Source organism: Equus przewalskii, chromosome 6, assembly GCF_037783145.1.
Source record: "Equus przewalskii isolate Varuska chromosome 6, EquPr2, whole genome shotgun sequence".
NCBI classification, from domain to species: Eukaryota; Metazoa; Chordata; class Mammalia; order Perissodactyla; family Equidae; genus Equus; species Equus przewalskii.
Window position 1 is genome coordinate 86742432 of NC_091836.1, and position 23521 is coordinate 86765952.

A 23521-nucleotide genomic window follows, 5' to 3' on the forward strand; every position below is an offset into this window, starting at 1 on the left:
TACTGGGGCAAAAAAATTTTAATCAGCTTAATTTAGACATGGGGCCACATCATTAAACATCTAATTTGACTCTTCAATGTTTCACTTATTTTACATGTTAATTCCATTATATCAGGTCTTATTTCAGTAATTTCTCCACTGTCCCAGACAAGACATAGAAAGAATTCAACTCCTGTCAATTACATTATCTGTCTTCATGTGACCAGGACGACAAACTTCTGCTCCCAACACGGGAGTCACAATAGGAAAAGAATTCCCTCAAAACACTAGCAAAGAGCAAATAAAAGTCATTCAGAATAAGGACTGTAGTGGCCAGTCTGGTGGCGCAGCGGTTAAATTCGCACATTCCGCTTCTCGGCAGCCCAGGGTTCGCCAGTTCGGATCCTGGGTGCGGACATGGCACCACTTGGCATGCCATGCTGTGGTAGGCATCCCACATATAAAGCAGAGGAAGATGGGCATGGATGTTAGCTCAGGGCCAGTCTTCCTCAGCAAAAAAGAGGAGGACTGGCAGTAATCTTCAAAAGAAAAAAAAAAAAAGAATAAGGACTATATAGCTGTGAACATTCACATTCTGATTCCGGAACACTTCACTTCAGCAGACAAGGGCTGATGTCTTTCAAAATTCAACTCTGGTTGAGAAACACTGCAGTCACAGATAGAGCCACGAATGTCGAGGTGACAGACAATGACACAAGCACTCCCATAAGGTGGCAGGGTTGTCAAGTAGTGCCTTTCCATCAATGACAAATGCGTTCAGAAGGTTCAGGAGCATGATTCAGTTTTTCTCAAAACGTCATGACATCCTGCTGAATGTTCTTCCACTAGGCCTGCTGAGACCAGAGAAACCGATCACATTTTTCAAGCATGCTTTGTATCAAGGCTCTGAAATCCCAAAGAAAAGAAACAAGCAAATTTAGTTGTCACTGTTTGCTCTTCACATAAAACTTAGAAATCCACAGAGAATTAGATGATTCAAAAAGTTGACTGATTTTGCACATCAAAAGACACAATCAACAGAGTGCAAAGGCATCGTATGAAAAGGCATCCCAAAGCATATGAGAAAATATTTACAAATCATGTAGCTGACAAACGGGTAACATCCAGAATATATAAAGAACTCATACATCAACAGAAAAAAGAAAAATAACGTAATTAAAAACCAGGCAAAAGACTTGCATAGGTATTTGTCCAGAGATGGTATACAAATGGCCAATAAGCATATGAAAAGATGCTCAACATCACTATCATTAGGGAAACACAAATAAAAACCACAATGAGACATCACCTCACACCCATTAGGATAGATTCTATCAAAAAAACACAGAAAATAACTAGCGTCGGCAAGGATGTGAAGAAACGGGCTCTTGGACACTGTGTGGACATAAAATGGTGCAGCCTCTATGGAAAACAGTGTGGCGGTTCTTTAAAAGATTAAAAAGAGAATTAACACATGATCCAGCAATTCCACTTCTAGGTATATACCCAAAAGAACTCTGAGCAGGTTCTTGAAGAAATATTTGTACACCCGTGTTCATAGTAGCATTACTCACAAGAGCCAAGAGGTGGAAGCAACCCAAGCGTACATCAACAGATGAATGGATAAATAAAATGTCATATATCCATTCAATGGAATACTATTCAGCCTTAAAAAGGAAGGAGATTCTGGATGGAGAGGGCATGACAAGGGCATGACAGACGAGGAGTACCTCTGCCTTTTCTCAGCAATCCTCAGGATATTGCAGGTTCTGGTAAACCTCTCTGACAGCTCAAGGGTCAAACCACATTCCTGTATCAGTGACCAGGCCCGATCCGGGCCCATGGCCTTAGCTAACAGGAGTGCCACGTTCTCCACATTGATGGGGGAAGGCCCATCATTGAAGTTCCCATTTGGTGACTTCTGAGGGGCTGGCTTTGTGCTCTTGTTCTGTACGAGATGTAGGAGAAGCTTCCATTCCTCCACAGTCTCTGGGATCCAACCTATACAAACACACAGCAAAAAAGCTGGCTCGGACTGCTCTTAGCACCCTGGCTGCACACGGAGGCAGTCAAAACCATTCGTGAAAACATTTAGTTCCAAAGCATAAAAATATTAAAGAACATAATCTCATCACCCTAACATCAAGTTGTTTCCTGAACATTTGTTTAATAAATAGTTCATGATATAGAGAAGCCATGAAATTAGCTTCAAAACTCACTCACCCACTCACTCATCAGTCAGTAAGTACCCTGGACACACTCTACGCTACGCATAGGATGTGCACTGAGGAACAGAGCAGACACGATGACCCCTACACTCTTGTGGAGCTAACAGTCTAGTAAAGGAGACAAGACTTAGACACACACACAAATACTTACAAACTGTGCTAAGTGCTATAAGGGGAAAGATCAAGAAACCATTAAAGAGAATGGCAGGTTTTTTTGGAGGATCTGAGAAGTGCTCTGTGAGGAAGTGACATTTAAGCAAAGAGCTGGAAGATGAGACATACAGAGCATGTGCATGTGGCCCACATATGCGCAAACTTTGGGTAGGGGGGCATCAGGAATGGAGGGTGAAGGAGCCTGCATTTCTGACAAAGGAAACACGGAAGACATCTCTAGACAGGAGAGAACTTGGTGAGTTCAAGGAACTCAAAAAAGGCCAGTAGTGCACAAAGGCAGCAGTGAGATTGAGATGACAGGGCCAGGCCTTAAGGGACCAGCTTAAGAATCTGGATTTTATTCTTTTATTCTGAGTTTAATGTAAGGGGTTTCAAGGAACAAAGCCACATAATCCAATTTTTGTTTAAAAGACCCATTCTGGCTGCTGTAAGGAAAACAAATTAAAGGTAGGCAACAATGGAAACCAGATGACCAATTATGAGGTTATTGCAGTAGTCTAGGCAAATAGCTAGGACCAGGGTGACAGTGGTGGAGTAAAAGAAGTACACAGATATGAGATATACACTTGGCAGTAAAATCAACACGCCTTGGAGAGTGATACTAACAAGAGTTATGAAGAGAGAGACATGTCAAGCAAAGACTCCCGTTTAATACACCAGGTAATAGTTATTATTATAGGAACAAAATATTAAGGGTACTTCTATCTGGGCAGGGAGATTTTAGGTGATGTTTATTTTCTTTACGCATCCTGAATTTCCCATTTTTTTCTATAGCAAACAAGGTGTTGTAACTTTAAAAAGAAACCATTTCTATCTTCACTTTTCTGGTTATTTTTCAAAAATGTCTGCATGTTTATAGTTCTAGTCCTACAAAACCATCTGGCCCACTTGCTTCATTTCTGAAACAAAGATGATCTCAGTAATTCTCGCTAGAGCTGTGACATCTGAAGCTAACCCTGCCAGTCACCGGCTTCTTTGCCATTCTCACCTTCCCTCCCTACACCAACAGGTCGCACTGCTGGATGAAGGATCCTGACGTCATGCTGCTGGCATCTCTGCCCTGAGATGAATAAAGCAACACTACAGAACAGACCAAGACCACTTCTCTGAGTGCAAGATGAGCTCCCAGACTTCAGATATCAGTGTCAAAGTCCTGGCCTTCTGATGGCTATTTTATCTGTGCTAGATTGATGAAAAATAAAATTAAGAAAAAAAGCATCTAAACAGCCATGAAGGCTTAGGGAATCTGATTGCAACTTCAGTTCAAGTTCATCGTAACCACCTCTAACTTCTGACAGTGCAAAAAGGCAACACGATGCAGAAAAAAGAACCTGAGCACACACTTTAGAGAAAATGAAACCTGGGTCTGAACACCAGCTCCAGCATTAACTAGCTGTATGACTTTGGGGAAACCAATTGTCCTTTTCTGGGCCTCAGTTATAACTTCTGGAAAACAGAAGCAATAATAACTATCCCACAGGTTTAAGTCATTTAAATAGCATATGGAAAAGCAGCTGGTATAGTGCCTAACACACAAAGATGCTTGTTAAATAGAAAAGTTGCCTGTAGTTTACTCTTACTTATGGTTTCATAATGTACCAAGTGGCATAGATCAAAAAAAAAAATCAACAAATTTGACAGTTAGCTAGAATTATATACACAATCACTGAAATGTTTACCAAATTTCTTTATTGAAAAGTCTGGAGCGACTTCTAAAATATAACCACCAATAGTAACCAACTGAGATTTACATACCACTGTCCCCTTCCATCAGGCTCATATCATTCAGATACACAATGTTGGTGAAGGCCTCTTTTCTTCTCTGCAGCTCCAAACAGAGAATAAGATAGCCAGGCCAGAAACTTTAAAGAGATCAAAGTTGAAGACAGGAATGAGAAACAGTGAACTTATCTGGAGCTGTGCTGTCCAATACAGCAGATACTAGCCACAGGTGGCTATCTAAATTTAAATTAATTAAAAGTAAACACAATTTAAAAGTCAGTTCTTCAGTCAACTAATCCATATTTCAAGTACTCAATGGCCACACGTGGATAGTGGCTACCATGTTGGTCAGTGCAGTAGAACATTTCCATTATCACAGAAAGTTCAATTAGACAGCCTTGATCTAGCGCAATTAAGAAAAAAAGCAAAAGCCAGCGACAGAGGCTGACATTTGAGGCCAAGCATCAATTACGACATACTTAAGCTTATACACTTTATCAGCTTTAAGATTCAATACACAATGAGTATGTTTCTTCCCCAAATATATAAACTATACAAGTTCTCCTTGACTCTTCCCCCTCCTTCATTTGCTATATCCAGTACCTACAAGTCCAAAGGCATTTTCCTTCAAAATGTCCCTCCTATGTGCTCCTGCTGCTGCCCTACCAGTCACCAATTTGGTCTATCTGAATTGCTGCAACAGCTTCCTAGCTGGCCTTTCTGTCTCTGATCCTTCTCGTGTATGACACCAGAAATAATCCCCAGAAAGCTCCATTTATGTCACATCATTTTCATACCAAAACGTCTAAAAGGGTCTCTGCTAAGTAAATTCTTCTAACCCCCTTTCAAGGTCCTACATGATCTCATCAACCACCACCTGGCCAGTCTCATCCCGCACTATCAATGAACAGATACGTATCAAGTACCTACCACTGTAGGAATTAGACATTATGGGGGAAAAGGAAGACACAGGCCTCTGTCTCCAAAAGATTATGATCCAGGTGAAGCCATAAGACAACATCGTTAGGCATTAATAACTGACTGATATGTGGCATGGATAAAAAGCAACGTCAGTGTTCCATGCCCTTGCTCTTGCTGTTTCTGTCACCTGAGCTGCCGTCCTCCCGGCTCCTTTATAAATACAAATCGTACCCAGCCTGCAGGGATTACCTCCGAAGTCTCACCCCCTCCCTGAGTCCTTCACCAGAGATGCTACTGAGCCCATCCTGACCTCTCCCTTCTTGGAAACCCTGTATTGATTGTCACTTGATCACACTGTCTGGTGCTTAATTAGATGCCATCCACATGCCTGAGATCTGGGGCTCAGGACTAAGCAGAAGGTGGAGAGAGGGATTAGTAAGAGCCATCTCCTCCACACAAAGAAAAACACATAAAAATTTAAAAGGAAAAAGATGTTTACTTTCCTATCACTTAAAACAAAAAAGCATTTTTATGTAGCAAAGAGAATTCCCAAGTGATAAAGCATGTCAATTCAGGCCCTTAACTACAAAGCAATTAACTAAAATGATTCTAATCTTAACTTCAGCTTCTAAGAAATTCTCACTTACCCATGAGACCTACAGATGTCAGTCATTTTCTCTTTGCTTGTAAAATCTGCAGGGAGTTTAATTAGATGAAGGATGAGCTGACTGTAACCCCAGGAAAACAAGTGTGAATGAGGCCTGTGAAATGGAAAACTCTCAGCACATCAGATAGGAAATAAACTCTCAAAATGCTTATTAGTCACCTAATAGGTAAGCACAGTTAATTATATTTCTTCCATTATTATTATATTTTCAAACATTTCTATTTGGCTTTTGAAAAATTAAAAAATTATTTTTCCTAGAACAAATACCTCTTCATTTTTTAACATTAGACATTTTAGGTAATCAAAAGAAAAAGAACAAAAGCCCGTTAACTCATCATTCACAGATCGCCATTTTATATCCTTGCAGACCTTTGTCTAGGCATAAAGGATAGGCATTTTGGGGGCTTTTAAAAAGTTTCTCCTGGAAGAAAACACTGGCACATTTCTGATACATCAGAAGTATGAGCGTATTTTTTATGAAGTCTATTTTTTTTAAAAAAAATCCTAAATCAGGTTACACCTGAAAATCCCTGGGCAAATTTCTAGGAAGAAACTACAAACAGACACACAAAATTTTCTTCTTCCAACACAGGTTTAATCACCAAGGGCTCTTAATGTGGATCCATGAAACAGCATCAGGGGTCAGTTTAATTCTCTGGAATCATGTGCCAAATTTTGCCTGGATGTGCATTTTTCTGAGAGGAATCACCAGATTCTTACAGGATCTGTGACTCGGAAAGTGTTCATAGTCACTACGAAGTACTTAGTGTCACTCCTACCAGACTGGGGTCAGTCTCTTCCATAGCTGCTCCTGCAGTAAGCCCAGAACACTACATGTGAATAGACTGCTTCCATTCGGAAGGATCATCAGAGCTTAGAAAGAGGACTCCTCCTATACCTGGGGTCTCCTTCCTCATCCACAGTGCTGGTGCTTGGGGGAGCATCCTGGGACACTGCCAAAAGCAGCCAATCCAATCTTAAAGACTCTGGTTGTAGAAGGGACTCGAGGAAGGATGGCCTAAGAGAAAGGTGGGGAGAAAAAGCACCAATCTTCATGCTGAGAAAGGAAACATAAAATGTGGGGATGTGAAGAAAATGTTAAGGGATCAATACAGCGGATATTGAATATAACTTGAAATACCCTTGAATATAACTTGAAAACCCTTCTGCTACAAAATGTCTAGAAATACTGGTGAAAATCTAATAGCCTTTTAAATGAATAGTTGAGCCCAAAGATAAGAAGGAAAATACCAAAGAGCAAAAAAACCCAAAAAAAGATAAATAAAAACCAGTATGGCAATATGAATCAATCAGAGGGAGAAAGAGAGGGAGAAAGTGGCCGGTCTCAATAAGCAATGGGCACAGGGGTTTAAGGCCGTATGGAAATAGGAAATGAGGCTTCAGCCTAAAAAGAGGCTGAAGAGCTGGAACTGAGACCCACCCACAAAAAGCTGGAATATTGTCTATAAAAAGGGGGCAATAAGGGGCTGGTCCCATGGCCTACTGGTTAAGATCAGTGTGCTCTACTTCAGTGGCTCAGGTTAGGTTCCTGGGTGCAGACCTATACCACTCGTCAGCAGCCATGCTGTGGCAGCAACTCACATACAAAATAGAGGAAGGTTGGCACAGACGTTAGCTCAGGGTGAGTCTTCCTCAAGTAAAACGAGGAAGACTGGCAACAGATGTTAGCTCAAGGTGAATCCTCCTCAGTAAAAAAATAAATAAATAAATAAGTGGCAATAAATTCACTCACTAGCAGAGACAATAAGGAAGCTTATCTGTCTTAGCCCAGGCTCTGGAAGAGGGGTTTAATCTTACACAGATGATCCGAGAATCCCTGAGAGAGGAAAAGAGAAGGAAGGCGAGTATGGGATGTGCACGTTTGTGGTGTGCGCTGTAAACCGTGAAAGAATGGGACACGACTGACAAAATCCTCCTCTTCCACACGAGGGCCTCAATCCCACAGCAGTGAACAGAAGAAATGCTACAACTGCGTGGACAAGAGCAACACTGCCCTATCAAAAGAACGAGAGTCTGCAAATTTCCTCCCCTACTCACCGTTGATCTTCAGGCCTTGATTTCACCAGACTGTCTAAATAAGCCAAAAACTGAGCAGGATGATGATGACAAAGTTGCATGACATCCGCAGGCAAAATGGATGGGTAAAACTTGATTAAGGATCGAAGGGCAGATTCCCCAAACCTCTCATACAATCTGCATTTAAAAACAAAACATTAAGTCTCCAACTTCAGTGAGACGATGTAAGCTGGTTACATTACTGAAATACTTATTAGAAAAAATAAATATACTAACAAGAAGCTGCCCAACACGCAACTGAGTAAAACTTCAGAGACTAAGACCACAAACCGCATGTGCTTCAGTTCACAGAAACAACATCTAGGACAACTTACCGGGCAGCATAAGCAACCAACAGAGGACTGTCGAAAGGGACTGAGTCATCCAGCAACTTTAATCTCGTGGGCAGGTCTCCTTCTCCCATCTCCATATACGTAGGACTGCAACTGGCCATTTCTGAAAGAGAAAGCACACCCTTTTCCCTTCATCTCGTAGCAGTAAATACTCAATTCATGAACACATTCATTCAACAATCATTAGTCATGCGCCTACAGTGTGCAAGGCCCGATGTTGGTCAAGCATCGCAAGAGACAAAAAAGAACAAGATACAATCTCTACTTTTAAGGAACTTAAAGTCAAAGTGGGAGGCAAAGCATCCTGAAAGTTAAAATAACACAAAGGGACAGACAACCAATACATAAGTGATTATTATCCTTGAAAAGGGTGCATGTATATACGTGTGTGTGCATGTATTATTATATTGTTAATTATATCATATATTATATAAGCTATATAACCACCATCAATACCAAATTCCTCAGTGTTTTTCTAGAACCAGTGCCCCTACTTCATCTTTCAGAACAAAATTAATTCATAAATTTAATTAAATTAACTTAAAAATATCTGAACTATTTTTTAAAAATGTCAGTTATAGGTGCTGGCCTAGTGGCGCAGAAGTTAAGTTCGCACACTCTGCTTCAGCAGCCCAGGGTTCACAGGTTTGGATCCCAGGTGCAGACCTAGCATGGCTCATCAAGCCACACTGTGACAGCATCCTACATAAAATAGGGGAAGATAGGGACAGATGTTAGCTCAGTGACAATCTTCTTCAAGCAAAAAGAGGAAGACCGGCAATAGATGTTTGCTCAGGGCCAACCTTCCTCACCAAAAAAACCCAAACAAACAAACAAACAAAACACATCAGTTATAGGGGCTGGCCCCATAGCATAGTGGTTAAGTTTAGCACCCTCTGCTTTAGTGGCCCAGGTTCGCAGGTTCAGATCCTGGGCACGGACCTACACCACTCATCAGCTAGGCTGTGGCAGCGACCCACATAGAAAAGCGGAGGAAGACTGGCACAGATATTAGCTCAGGGCTAATCTTCCTCAGCAAAAACAAAACAAAACAAACATCAGTTATAGCCAATCTTCTTCCTCTGATGGAAGATTTGACTTTTGGGAACAGCCAAGTCATTTAAAGCCAAGTGTGGTAAACAGAGTGAGTGATGATCTAGTTAAAACTACTTGTTAAATACATATACTGTCTCTCTCTATATATGTGAATCTAAAGTAAAACGAGTTTCTTCAAGTAGTTTTCAACCAGCTCCAAAGACAAGTCCCAAGGAACAGTTCCAAAAGCCGTTTTCCATAAATACAGCATCATTAGGAGGGTGGAGCCTGTTCAATAGACCATTTCGAAAGATCTTCAATGCCTGATATATCTATGTTTAAAAATCATTTTTTCCCAATCAGTTTCATTATTTCCAGTTTGTGCCGGGCAGTAAGAACTTAAAGGACTTCAGAGGAGGCAGCCATCGTTTAGAGCTGGGGAAGTGAGGGAAAGCTTTATGAGTAGGTGGGAGCTAAGCCAAACCCATCCTCAGAAATTCAAGTAAGCAGATACACCATCTCAAACTGCCCATCACATTCACTCTAGCCAGCGCTAGTAACAATCTAACAACACTCAGGCTGCTTTTTTCCTGTGACTCTTTTCTGCTATTTTCCTGTGACCATGGTTGCGTATGATCACATAATAGAGACAGATATAGCATATTTCCCGTAAGTAAGAATGTCAAACATTTGAACCTATCTAAAGAGAAATAACTTTTCTTATTTCACATAAAAGACAGTGTACCTCAACTCTGAAAAAGAAAATGAAATCATTTCTTATGCTTTTAACTGCTAAATGTGGATGGAAGCAGAGCCACAACTACAGATCCATGTTTCTAGAAAACTAAAAGCTCTTTAAGTTGGTAATATAAAAATGTGTCTCTGCTTATGACTATTCACTTTTGGTAATGAATGAAAAGTCTGCTTAAAGTCTAAATCAATTATTAGAAACATGGCATCTTTTATTCAAGCAGAATTTTGAATTAAGAAATTTCACCTCTTCAAAAACCTGGGACTACGCAGTAGGAAGGGCACGCATGTTCTCTGGGGTATGAGAGCTGGTTTCTATATGAGGATGACAGTGTGACCTTCAATCAAGCATGAAGTAGAGACTGCGGGCTGTCAACCAGAATCTCTGAGGCAGACACACAAACTCTTCACCCACATCCATTCTCTTCTTTCCAGACCCTTGGATAGGTCACATCTCCCAGTCTCCTTTGCAGTTAGGTGGGGCCTTGTCCTAGAATTCTCATCAATGGAATGTAAACCACAGAAGAGATGTAAGCCACTCCCAGGCCAGGCCTAAAAGAGGGCACGTTCACCACTTCCACATGCTTTCCCCTGGACATAGCAATCCAATCTCAATCCCAAGTGCAATGGTGGAAGGAGCTCAAAGAAAAGGAAGGAACATGGAACCCTGGATTACCACATGGAAGAGAGCTGCCCGTTGACCTGGAACATGTCCTGCAGTGGTATATGAGCAAGGAATAAACTTCTTTTATATTTGAGTTATTACATTATGAGATATTTCTTACAGCAGTTTAGCCTACTTAACTATTATCATCTCTCTGTCTCAGTTTCCTCACCTATTAAATGGAAGCCTACTCCGAAAGCCTACTCCGAAGGCTTTTGTAAGGATAAAATGAGATGATGCCTATAGTGTTTAGCATAGTATCTGGCACAGGGAAGTACTCAAAAATGGTATATATTATTTCAAAATTAATAAGTTATGTGAGGGATTTTTCTGCATTTATAAAATCTTACTTTACCCCCAACTTCTCCAACTTTGCCATATCATTTTCCGAATATGATTGGGAGAGAAATAAAACTAATTTCTTTTTTTAAAAAGTGAATCTTTTTTTTTTAAGATTGGCCCTGAGCTAACATCTGTTGCCAATCTTTTTTTTTTTCCTTCTTCTCCCCAAAGCCCTCCAGTACATAGTCCTATATTCCAGTTGTAGGTTCTTCTGGTCATGCTATGTGGGACACCGCCTCAGCATGGCCTGATGAGTAGTGCTAGGTCTGCACCCAGGAGCCGAACCGGGGACACCCAGGGCCACCAAAGCAGAGCATGCAAACTTAACCACTCAGCCACAGGGCTGGCCCTTAATTTCTTATAATACATTTGCAAAATAAACCAATGTTTGAAGAACAATTAAAAATTAAATTGAGTGGAAAACAAAATGGAGGTTGACCAGAAGAGAAGTGACTTTCTACTTAAATCTATTTTTTTAAACTCAAAAATGCCAAGATGCTATTATCCTTATACCAATTTCTATCCTTGGTAAGGCAATCTGACTAGTACCTTTCAATCCTTCAATGAAAGTATCCCAAACACAAGGACTGTCAGTGTAACTAAGCTTGATACTCTCCTTTGCTCTTGTCAAGTCAAGGAGAAAAAAATACTTCTTTAGGAACTGACAAGCCAGAGTTTCAGGAGAGCACTGTTGCAAAGTATGGTCCGCATGCCCACTTGTGCTTTTCATCTCAGAATTCAACACATTCAATTCCAAACACAACGTTGTCAATTCAGCCAGGTCCTTCTGAAGATCGTTTGCTATGCTGCATGGAGAACATACTTGAAAAAGGTCATCCAAGGGCTCCCTCAGGTTATTTACAGAGTCACACACTGTTTGATCCACGGTTTCCTCATTGCTTAGAGAGGCCCTTTTTTCTTTTTCATTATCTTCATCTAATATTCCCTTTTTCGACTCATCAAGCAATAGCACATCCTGGTTCGATGTCATGGATGAGCTGCCAGCATCTGAAATGCCTGAAAAATCCTTTATGGCAAACGCTTTTTCTAACTGTGAAAGCCACTGCTGTAAAACCATTCTCAGAGACTTGGGTTCAAATAAAACCAGTGGGTCCTCTAGCTTGGTCCTATACAAGACAGACAAGTATGAAATTTATGTATTATTTGTTTTTTTAAAACAAATTATTTCATGCTAAATAAACGTAACAGACAAAACACATTTACCTGGAATGTTACTTTTCAATTCTTTAACTATGATCTCAGCAAGATGACAACACAGGGAACATTAACTTTGTACTAATTCTTGAATTTCAATTCCAAATGAGACTACCTCTGCCCCACACTGTCTCAGGACTGCTACTGACGAGCTCAAAAAGTCACTCCCATCCACCATAAAACTTTCTCATTCATGAATACTCACATTGCTTCTGCTGTTGCTATTCTGAGCTCTTGGAGCTTGTCTTCTTCTGGAGGTTGACTAGTTACTTCTTTTTCTTCCCTAGAAAAGTGTGAAAAGAGTTAGAGGGGATTAGAGTTTCCTTAGACAAATATTTCTAAGTGCTTACTAAGTAGCAGGGATTGCAGTTAACGTCACGTGAGACAGAGATGAGTACAAACAATGGTCCACGGCCTCAAGATGAGTAAGCTCTAGTCAGACAAGCATGCAAACAACTAAGGAAAATACAAAAGAGAATGAAATGAACATCAAAGAGTGGCACAAGCATGATGCTACAAAAGGACAGAAAAAGGAATCATTATTCAGACTAGGCAATCAAGGGAAGCTTTCCTGAGGAGGTGGTATTTGTGTTAGGAAAAATACTGCAGTTGGGAGAAACAGCACGAAGAAAGGTAGTGAGGTGTTCACACCCAGTTCTCCAACAGGACCAGAATTTAGAGTGCTTAGAGGGATGTGGTTGGAAAGGTAGGCTAAGGTCAGACTGTTATAGCAATATCTGTACTTTTTTCCCATAAACATATGGATTCACTAAGTTATTCTGAGGCTAACACACTTTTTATTCCATCTGACTGTCCACATGCTCTGGGCCTGTGGGTCACTCTCCATTCCTGGGTGAGTGCTGAGCTTACTTGCCTCTAATGCCCAGATCCCCTGAACTATGAGGTAAGAAAGAGACCAGATGGACAAGATGCTTCACCCTGTGCCAGACCATGGGCTCTGCTATAACTCTACTGCATAAGGACTATGTCACCAGCATATCATAGGAAGGCACAGGACAAGATACCTTACATTCAAGCCAGAGAGCATTAGTGACTTACCCAAGGTTACACGCTATTCAAAAGTGGAAACAGGGCAAGGCCTAGATTCTTTTTTTTTTCTTTTTTAAAGATTGGCACCTGAGCTAACAACTATTGCCAATCTTCTTTTTTTCTTCTTTTCCTGCTTTTTCTCCCCAAATCCCCCTAGGACATAGCTCTTTATTCTAGTTGTGGGTCCTTCTAGTAGTGGCATGTGGGGCGCTGCCTCAGCATGGCCTAATGAGTGATGCCATGTCCGTGCCCAGGATCCAAACCAGCGAAACCTTGGGCCGCTGAAGCAGAGCCCGCGAACTTAACCACTCAGCCACGGGGCCAGCCCCAAGGCCTAGATTCTTGATTATCCTACTCTTAATCTAATATTCCTTCTCTAACATCCCAGAAGTTTGAAGAGATTTGGAATGGGGGGAGGTTGTGCAGGGGAAAGATGGAAGAAGTGCTAAATTAAAACTCCATCCCGGGGCCGGCCCAGTGGTGCAGCAGTTAATTCGCATGTTCCGCTTCGGCGGCACAGGGTTCGCCAGTTCGGATCCCTGGTGCGGACATGGCACCGCTTGGCAAGCCATGCTGTGGTAGGCATCCCACATAGAAAGCAGAGTAAGATGGGCACGGATGTTAGCTCAGGGCACGTCTTCCTCAGCAAAAAAAGGGGAGGATTGGCAGCAGATGTTGGCTCAGGGCTGATCTTCCTCGAAATAAAAAAATAAATAAAACTCTGTCTCAACAGAGTTGCTATGGGTTGATGGACCTTTCCAACACTTCCTTTACGGTATTCACGGTTTTTATGAGCTACACTTTCTACAATGAAAAGGGTCATTGTACCTTCTCTAACAGGACACAGTCTATGGCTTTCTTCAAACTGACAGCTGCCTCCTCTAGAATTTACACAGATTTCTATGCAACGGCTTACTCAGTGTCTTCCTCTTTTGGGCAGATGACTGGACTCACATCCTCTTCACATGACTGCTCATCACCCCTGGGTTCTGGTCTCACTTTCAGATCAGGGCTTGTATGAAGGGTGCCAATCTTCTCAGTAGTTTTACGCACAAAGCTAGAAACACTGCAAGTCACACACCACAAAACTATTTTGAAAAGCCTCATTACTGACAAGAATGAAAAATGTAGTGCCTGAGTTCTCTAAGTTCCTATTAGTCCCTGAAGGCAACCTGGACTTACTAAAAAGCAAGACTGTTTACAGCAACTTCAGATTTCACCTAAAGCCCATGGAAAATTTACAGTATCATAAGGATTCATTTTATTTACTAAACTATCTTGATTCAGTCCTAAAGAAAATGTCTTTAACTCCAGCTGAGCCTGCAAAGTTTCTGTCAATTTAGGCAAAGAAGGCCATGGGATCACCTGCCCCATCCTGGCCAAAGAATTTCTTCGTGAAACTCAGCTGCTCACTTGTCACACTATATTCTTCTTAACAAGCAACATCTGTATCCAGTAAGACTCAGATAAGCGGTTAAGTAGCTGGGCAGGTCTTCTCTCTTAAACTCAAATGCCAATCCTGGGCCCAGCAAGTAGCTAGAAAGACTTCTGAGGAGTCTCCAATTCTGAGCCCAGACTGAAAAAATCATACATGGAAACTGTTCCTCTCACACATCAGGAAAAACAGATTGCTAAACTTTTGTTCTGTCTAGGGGGAAAACCCACATCTGTAACAACTCAAACATCCAGCTATTCAAACAAAGAGGGATGCTAAATTCCCCAAGATTGAAATGAGAAGTTTACAGCTTTACAAAACAGGCTATACCTAGAAATAACCTAGAGATATCCTTGCTTCTCATTTAAATGTCTTTCCATTCTCAGCACAAAAGTGCCCAATGTGATAAGTGAAGTAAAACCAGAAATGGAACTAAATGACAAGACTAATTAGTTTACCTTTCCTTGACAGCCTGAAGAGACACAAGAGGAGACGGAGAACGAAATGGTAATGGAATGCCAAAGGGGAGAAAAGTTTCATTCTTCTCCGTCTCAAACGTCACAGGAACATGAGAAACATTGTCTGACGAACGGAATCAGGGGGGAAAGAAACAAAATCTAATCACACAGGAGTTTTTTAATCTTGAAAGAAATTCTGAAATGAATAAACCAAAGGAAATAAAGGATTCAATACCAAAATCACAAGTGACCCAGATACACATGAACAGAACACAGGTTTACGAGATGCACGGGATGGCCCACGTATAAAACACTCAGGCAGGCACCTTCATTTCCTACCAACCCCGAATCCCATAAGTCAAAAAGGAAGTTTAGAGTCTCTATTAACCTCTTCTCAACAGTTCAGTCACAGGAATACTCGAACATCGAAAAGTGAAGGCAATGGCCCCCAAAACTGTAGTAATTTTTCATTCCTGATGGAAAATAATTTGGTTAGTAAGGATAAAAACGTTCCACTCTTGTGGCTAATGACCTCCTCTCTTAAGCTTTCCAGCAATTTGATGCATCATCAAAATTAGGTACTTTACCAATGTTAGTCTAAACATGAGGAAAAAAACCAACAACTAAACGTAAACCCACTCTTCTAGTGGCGAGCAGATCTATAGCTCTAGATAGAAAGTCTATCAACATAATAAAAATTATTAACACCTCATAGAAAACTTTATGCATGAGATAATCCTGGCAAACAGAAGTCACAGAAAATAACTGCTTCACGTCAGCAGCCAAGAAAGACACTGTCGTCACCTTCATTTCCCTGTGAGCCGCAACACTGATCTGGTTGGTCCTCTTCTTGATGTGAGGCAAATTCTTTAAGTCTCTCGTCCTCTGAGAGGGTCTGGCTGTGAAGGGAACAAGAGTCTTCATCTGACTGACTGCCTCTTCTACTACTAATGATACGATAAATACCAGAGTCCAAGATGCTGAAACTTTCCTAAAAATAAAAAGAATTCCAAAAACATCAAAGCAAAACTTTCCTCTATAACACAATTTAGCTTTTTAAGAGAAAAACCAACACTAAAGTAGGAGGTAAATAACAACAGCTACAGCCTATTAGGACAAGCTGGTGAGCAAGGGTTAGGCTCCCGGCAACAGGACCACTCTCATGGGCTAGTGGCATCGCACTGCTGTATTTTCTAGTCTATTTCCATAAAGGCTGGCAGTGAGAACGGGGATTAAATGAGACAATCCTGAGCTGCACTGAGACTTGGATTAGCAGGAAGCAAGAAAGCACATATTAGGAGCAACTTAACCTGTGCTGGAGGCTACATGAGGTCCATTTGCAAACAGAATATAATAAACAATGACAAAACAAAATGTGGCTCCAAGACACACCTAAACAGAGCTTCACAGGGCTGCCCAATAGCTGAAAGAAAGCCCCCTCTTGAGCACCACCCCCAAAATCTACTGCATGGAAAGGAAGTTAAGTTCTGGGATCCTAGAAGTAAGTGAGTCGAACGTAACGTAGAAAAATCTTGCTGTACAGTAAACCCGTTTAAAAGAGAGAATACCTACATGCGATGAAATGGAGCTTCTTCTACTGCTGCAAGCTGAATCCAAAGGTTCAAATTTTAAGATCAATTCTTCCAGCTGAGAAATTAGATCACTACAGGTTGTGAGGTCCAGCTGAGATTTCAAATGCTCCAATTTATCTACAGTCAAAGATTTTCTTCCCTAATAAAAGGGTAAGTAGAAACCCAATAGAATAACTTAATATTTGTATCTGAATCTATATGCAAATGGTCAACATACTGACATATATTTATGTCTAACATGGAACATAAAACCTCAAAAGTGCTTTAAAGAGGATCAGTAAGCTAGTGAAAGACAATGAGACTTATCTAAGGAAGTAGGAATTTAATTAAGACATCATACAATCATCCCACTTAAAACAAGGCCTGAAATTCAAATAAATCTGTGAGTAAATTTGATTTTTTTTTTAAATGGAAAGTATACTCTTTTTCCTACCCTCTCCCCATCCCGAGCCTTGTCATGCTTCCTTTGGGGACTTATTGCTGGCATATCTGTAGGTCATACAGAAAGGGCTGATAAAGACAAGCAACTCGGTAGCACAATCCTGCAAGCTCGGCTAGTTTTAACAACCTGGATGACCAAGTAAGCTCTCTGACTCACTCTGCTGGCAATGACAGAATTCTGGAAAAGACAGCAAGTGCGAGCGGCCAGGTTCCACAGGCCCCTCCTTAGCAGGCGTTCCACACAGCGTTCCACAGATAACAGGGAAAGATGTGAGACTTTCCCACTGAGGTGCAAACAGAACAGCTCATTCTTGCAGACAGCCACATCCTGAATATCTGCAAAAACACAGGGGTGGACACACGGGATGTTAACCAAATACTCCTTGTCCATTTCTGCAAGGGCTGAAATTACTCTAACAAATTCACTTTCCATATAGGGTTCAGCTTGACTGAACTTCATTTCTATTTTTACACTTGCATTTCAACGAAGAAATCATATTTTAATCACCATTCTAAAAAGATCAAGAATAAAAGATACGGAGAAAGAAACACATCTCCCTGATCTAAAATCCTACGTTTAAAATGCTATTTTCCATGAAAAGGAACTGGGACTTTAAAAGAGGCCACAATATAACATTTCTGAGAGTTACAATCTGATGTCAATGAATGGATTTTAACACAGTACGTAAATCAACAAACAGTTCATGAGAAAATACCTGTCTTGGCAGAACATTATGAAAAGTCTTAAAAAACTTTTCAGTATCACTTATATGTGGAAGCTAAAAAAGCTGAACTATTAGAAACAGAGAGTAGAATGGTGGTTACCAGGGGCTGTGGGGTGGGGGAATTGGGTAGATGCTGGTCAAAGGGCACATGAATAAGTTCCAGAGATCTAATGCACAGCATTGTGATTATAGTTAACAAGAGGGTATTATATACTTCAAAGTTGCTGAGAGCAGATTCTAAATGTTCTCACCACAAAAGGTAGCAATCATATTGCAATATATAAATGTATCAAGAACACATTGTATACCTTAAACTTATACAATGTATATGTCAATTATATGTCAAAAAAAGGTAAAAAAACAAAAAACAAAAAACAAAAATTAGTTTGCAAGGGACATCCTTAGGGTACTTAATCCACAAGAAATCAATGTTGACCAGATTGGTAAGAAACAGTTCCTTTCTCTGTTTTATGTTTTTGCAAAGTAGAAAATGACCCAAAAAGTCAAGATATACTCTCTGGGCAGCAATGCTAAAAATGGTAGATTTCCTCCATTTCTGGTTTAAACTAAAAGAATACAGAGATTGATCTTTCTCTGTTTCAGCCACATACAATGGCTACTGCTCCCACAAGAACTTTTTGCACCCCAAACTATTAAGACACAAAACAAGAGTTAAAGTAAGACTTGTAACAAGGGTAAAACTCAGGGTAAGTAAAGGGAAAAAAATGAACCTAATTCAATCGTTAGCGGAGGCTACTAACATTTAAGAATAAATGAAAACTGTATATAAAAGTACTCATGAAAAATTACATAATTGAACACAAATTCACAAATGTATGCTTATTAAGTACCTTACAATGGGAAACATCTATGATGTCAATCTTTAAAAGAAAGGTCACCTCGTCTATTTTTCCACTTCTTACACTACAAGAGAACCCTCCTACAACAATTAAATCTTCCACAAGCATGAGATTAAAAAGTACATAAGGAAGAAAAATATAATTACCTTTGACTTCACTCCAAAGAAGAACTTGAACATTCTGAGGAAGGAAAATATAAATTCCTCTTTCTGTCCAAGTCAGCACACAGTGCTCACTGCAAGCGAAAATGGAAGAAGTCAAGAGAATTCTAGTTTGCTCAGAATCAGAAGTTTATGACAGAACTCACATTAGCTATTAAAGTATAATCAGCCTGTACAAAGAAAACACAACGGAGATCCAGCTCATCAAGTCCTAACACCTCTTTTCTATCCATAACAATAGCCCACTAAAATAGCATAGTAAGGTGCCAAACTGGGAAAAATTCAGACGCATACACTAAATATCTTCTAGAAAAAGACAAAGCTGGTATCTTACCTGACGTTTGTTAAGACAGCTAAACTTCCCATATGTGGTATGACGGGGGCACTTTTAAAACAAAGACCAAACACAACACCTCACCACCCATCACTGCTCACGTGAGCCACTTTCAGGGATACATCATTGGTTGTGTGTGGGCAACAAATGGTTGAAAACTCCTGGTTAACTATGTGCCAGGAGATTTATTAAAGGCTCTATCTATATTATCTAACCTTGTATCTACTCATCATTTGAGGTATTATCCCTGTTTTATAAAAAAGAAAACTGAAGCTCAGAGAGATGAAATAATATGCTCGAGCCCATTCAGCATGAACACAGAAGAGTCAGAATTTATGTCAAGGACAGCCTGGCTCCAAAACCTGGATTTTTTTTCTCCACACCTCACAGAACCTACTTCTTCCTTTATATATCCTCACTGACCCACCCACTGCTATCTGGAATCCTAATTATTCCACTTAACTGCATTCTCAAAAAGTCATAGATGTCCTAACTGCCAAACCCATTAACCTTTCCTCATTTCTCTTCTTGATCCCCAAGCAGGGACTAACGCTGCTGACTGTTCCTTCCTGAATCTCGCCTCCCCGGCCTCTGGGACACTGCACTTTCTTGGTACACCTTCCTTTCCAGTCCTCTGGGACTCTCATCTCTGCTCATCTCTTTCTGTAGTCCTTTGCTCATATATCTCATTTACTCTCTCAAGACCGCTATTGTTTTTTATACAGCACCGGTAGTCTCTGCTTCTTGCCCCTGGTCAGGGCACTGCTCATTTTATAATGGTCTCTTCAAGCCATCTCTTGAGCAGCAGCGGTTCCACTCCCTCTGAAATCCTCCCCGCCAGCCCACAGCCATCGCTCTTCCTCCTGCTCTCAACCTATCTCTTGCCAACCCTGCTCATGCGGCACTTAATCGTGGACTGCAGTGTCACGACTCTCATTTTCTATTGCGGTTAAACCTTTTGTAGAAATAAGCCACATCTCTCCAACAAACTATAATCTTGAGAACAGGGACCTTTACTTTTTTTCTTTATGCCCCCAAATGTAGTAAAAAGGGCACCACATGGCTACGAAACCAAGACTGATATTTAACAGGAATTGGGTCCTCATACAAATATTAAACATTTTGCCAATATAAGACCAGATAACTGTCTTCACAGGAAAGTAATCTTTGTCACAAAGATGCAAGAAATGGTCAGAATCCTAGCCCAAAATACGTTAAAATCAGAAGGCTGTCTTTAGGAACCAGGGGAGAAAAAATGAGAGGCCAGAGGATCCCTGAGTAAAGAGATGGAGGATGACAATTTTGATACTGGACCTGATACTCAGTGTGGAAAGATTCCTTAGGAATAGCAACCTAGACTAGATGGGGGCAGAGGAGGATAGACGAGCTGATACTTCATACTTTATACATTCCTCATCCCCCTATGCCTTCACGTAATAAACAGGCTGGGACACAAGCCTAACAGCATTGTTTAAACAGCCAAGGAAGGGAAAGTGACACCCAGTGTGCCCAAAAGGAGACAAAGTATATAAGTTTGCTTCCTTGTGGGATTTGTGGGTGTAACAGTAAAGGTTTCTATAGGACACAAGTGTACAGGTGGGAAAAAAGTAAATAAACAGGAACAAAAAGCCCTCTTACTCACGGTTTTTCAAAAAAATCTTTGTTGAATTCTTCAATTTCACTATTACCTGAGAGGCTTCCATGCGCCTAGCACTGTGCCCACCGTAAAGGAGCTGACAGGCTGGCACTGGGATGGATGTCACAGTGAAACAGAGGTGGTGAGGGAAGAATGAACAAGGTGTGCCAATAGTGCACGGGAAGAGGTGTCTAAGCCACGCCCGCTGGAGGAGTCCGCAAAGGCTCCAAAGCGGCATTAATTATTGCCGAAGCCGAGAAGGCAGAGCCAGATCATGAAAGGCTTTGTATGCTACGGCAGGAACTAAAACGAGAGCGTTAAATAGCTTAACTCAGAGAAACAGCTCTGCCAGGAGAACCAAACCGACTGCAGCCTCACCATTAGAAAACCCACTCCTGGGTAAGGGACTTCCCACACCCCACACATCACACTACAGTCAACAAATATTTACTAAGCGTCTGTCTGCGCCAGGCACTGAGAATAAAATAGTGAACAAAACACACATAGAGCCCTCACAGAGCTTACCATCTAGGAGCAAGACAGGCATACATATTGTATGAATATGTAATCATAAACTGTGATAAGTACCATAAGGAAGAGTTTTTAATATGCTTTATATAATTATGGGCAAATAAATAGCTGTCTTTCTCCAATAACTATCAGAAGGAATTATGGATTTATGAAAGTGATATACTGTCTACAATTTACTTTTACATACTTCAGTGTAGGTAATGTGACATACACATACATTAGTTAGGGACAATTAGTTAACATTTCAAGTGTTCAAAAAAAATCACATTCTAAGAGCAGTTAGCTGGCCTTTGAAAAAACCCAATCAGGAGTCTACACTCCAGAGTACCCTAGAACCACCTCTAAATAACATTCTCTGAATCTGCAGTAGAGATCTCATGCATTTGGCGTAAGGGAGAGTAGAAATAATTTTCCATTGATGAAATAAGTACAATTCCAGACACACAGATTGGCTGGAAATCATACGCTGGCACCGCCATGCTTGCAGAACAAGGTGTAAGAATTGCAAGCCCAGCAGCTGACAGCCTTGAGTGGCACTTTGTGCTGCCACTTAATAGTGGACTTTTGCACCTAATCCAACCAGAAAGCTAGCTGAAGCCTCATGTTAGAACATGGCTGAATCTGCCTCGAGCAGGTGTCAAGCAAGGTACTCATCAGAGTGCCTAAAGGACAGAGAGCTGAAATTTCCCCAAGCTTACAAGTTCAACTATTTTCGTGCCTGCTGGCTAAGAAACAAACATATCTGCGGCAGTTTCAGCCTGAGACTTGCTTTCACTGTAACATCCCACCAGACAGAGGAGGTTAGGAAAGAGCAAGTCCCTATAGCTTAGCTCTAACAGTCAGAAGTCCCTGACAATTACAAACTGTCCAACTGGTTTGGGTCAGTTCAAAACAGAAAGGGAAATACATTTCTATGATCTCTGCGTTCTTCTTAGAACACTTCATGTAACATAGTCATTTCCCAGTTTTCTAAAAATAATTTAGTACAAAAACAACCTTAAAAAGGTAACCGCCTCTGAAAAACAAAGAGAAAAAGTCGAGTGTTCTTTTTTTAAAGGATCAAAGCGAGAAACTCACCTAAGATGCAAGAGTTTTGGGAAAGACAAAGACTGGCAGGATCCAACTGTATGATCATACTGAGGTTCTGTCCTAAAAGCAAACACGCCTGTTAATGATTTAATCACAACAGAAAAGCACGCTTTTACCTATGGAGGAAAATTTTTGCTTCCAAAACAAACTCAAGAACCTAACTGCATCTGCCTTTATTCAATTTGCTTTTATCATATGAAAGATAAGTGATTAAAGGCTTTTTGGTTTCTTTGAATCTTTTAATAAAAATTCTACTTCACTGTTAAAAGGCATAATAAAACCTTTAATGCATACAGAATATCAGAGATTTCAACCCACCCCCTACATGTCAATTCCTTAAACACTCCTCACCAGCCATACAAATCCTGACCTTAAAGTAATTACAGGGAGAGGTGGCGATGAGAGGAGTTTCTTAAACTGATGTGTACTGATAACTTCTCCATCAAAGTTCACTTCCCACATCCTGGAGCCAGGGCGAGCACAATATATCAAGGGTTGCTGGTCCGCGCTACATCTTCCAGGGAAAAAACAAGCTCCATATTCTCCATCTCTTTCCTTGTTTCCAATCTTCCAAAATTTTTCTCTAATATCCAAAAAAGTAAGAGAAAGCAGGTTTCCTTACAAAAAAGTCAAAAACAATGGCACTCCAAATCAGCATGGCCATAATAACCTGTCCCACACATCCTCCCTCTATTCATATTAGCAACATACTGGAAAGAACAACAGAAGGGAAAGGTCAAAATAGGTTCTAGCTCTGATTTGCCATTAATTATTTCTGTGACAACAAGCAAGCCACTTCACATTAGTACTCAGTTGATTATTTGCAGAATGAGAGACTCAGAATCAATGTGAAGGCCCCTTTCAAATCTAAAAAATGAGTGCTACTAAACTATTTCATACATCCTTAAATCCTACTGATTGCTTCCCAAATCATCTTGTAAACATTCTTTGGACACTCCATGGAAGCTACCTCTCCATCCTGTCTCCAAGCCACTCCCCTGCCACAAACACCCCAGAAACTCATCACTCTTTCCTCCAAACGCCAACTCCTTCTAAAACTCTGCACCTTGGAACATTCTGTTC

At 40.7% G+C, this 23521-nt stretch overlaps 1 protein-coding gene across 9 annotated transcripts in view; it reads right to left on the reverse strand.

The window, feature by feature from the left end:
* The window catches only part of HPS5 (HPS5 biogenesis of lysosomal organelles complex 2 subunit 2), a 36191-nt gene continuing 12670 nt past the window's right edge, over positions 1-23521 (reverse strand). For 5 of the 9 annotated variants that reach the window (XM_008541704.2, XM_070624390.1, XM_008541706.2 and 2 more), the window contains 17 exons: positions 22809-23021; positions 22427-22498; positions 18834-18922; positions 17260-17438; positions 16642-16800; positions 15874-16060; positions 15070-15193; positions 14093-14242; positions 12332-12409; positions 11461-12038; positions 8103-8223; positions 7750-7905; positions 6590-6709; positions 5672-5785; positions 4137-4243; positions 1710-1980; positions 1-885 (listed from right to left, as the gene is read on the reverse strand). In XM_008541704.2, the coding sequence (XP_008539926.1) occupies positions 825-885; positions 1710-1980; positions 4137-4243; positions 5672-5785; positions 6590-6709; positions 7750-7905; positions 8103-8223; positions 11461-12038; positions 12332-12409; positions 14093-14242; positions 15070-15193; positions 15874-16060; positions 16642-16800; positions 17260-17438; positions 18834-18922; positions 22427-22498; positions 22809-23021 (2779 nt within the window). In that variant the 3' untranslated portion in view covers positions 1-824. Of the gene's footprint in view, positions 886-1709; positions 1981-4136; positions 4244-5671; positions 5786-6264; positions 6503-6589; positions 6710-7749; positions 7906-8102; positions 8224-11460; positions 12039-12331; positions 12410-14092; positions 14243-15069; positions 15194-15873; positions 16061-16641; positions 16801-17259; positions 17439-18833; positions 18923-22426; positions 22499-22808; positions 23022-23521 lie in introns of those variants that run through there. The other 4 variants (XM_070624394.1, XM_008541708.2, XM_070624392.1 and 1 more) reach the window with 1 other exon arrangement.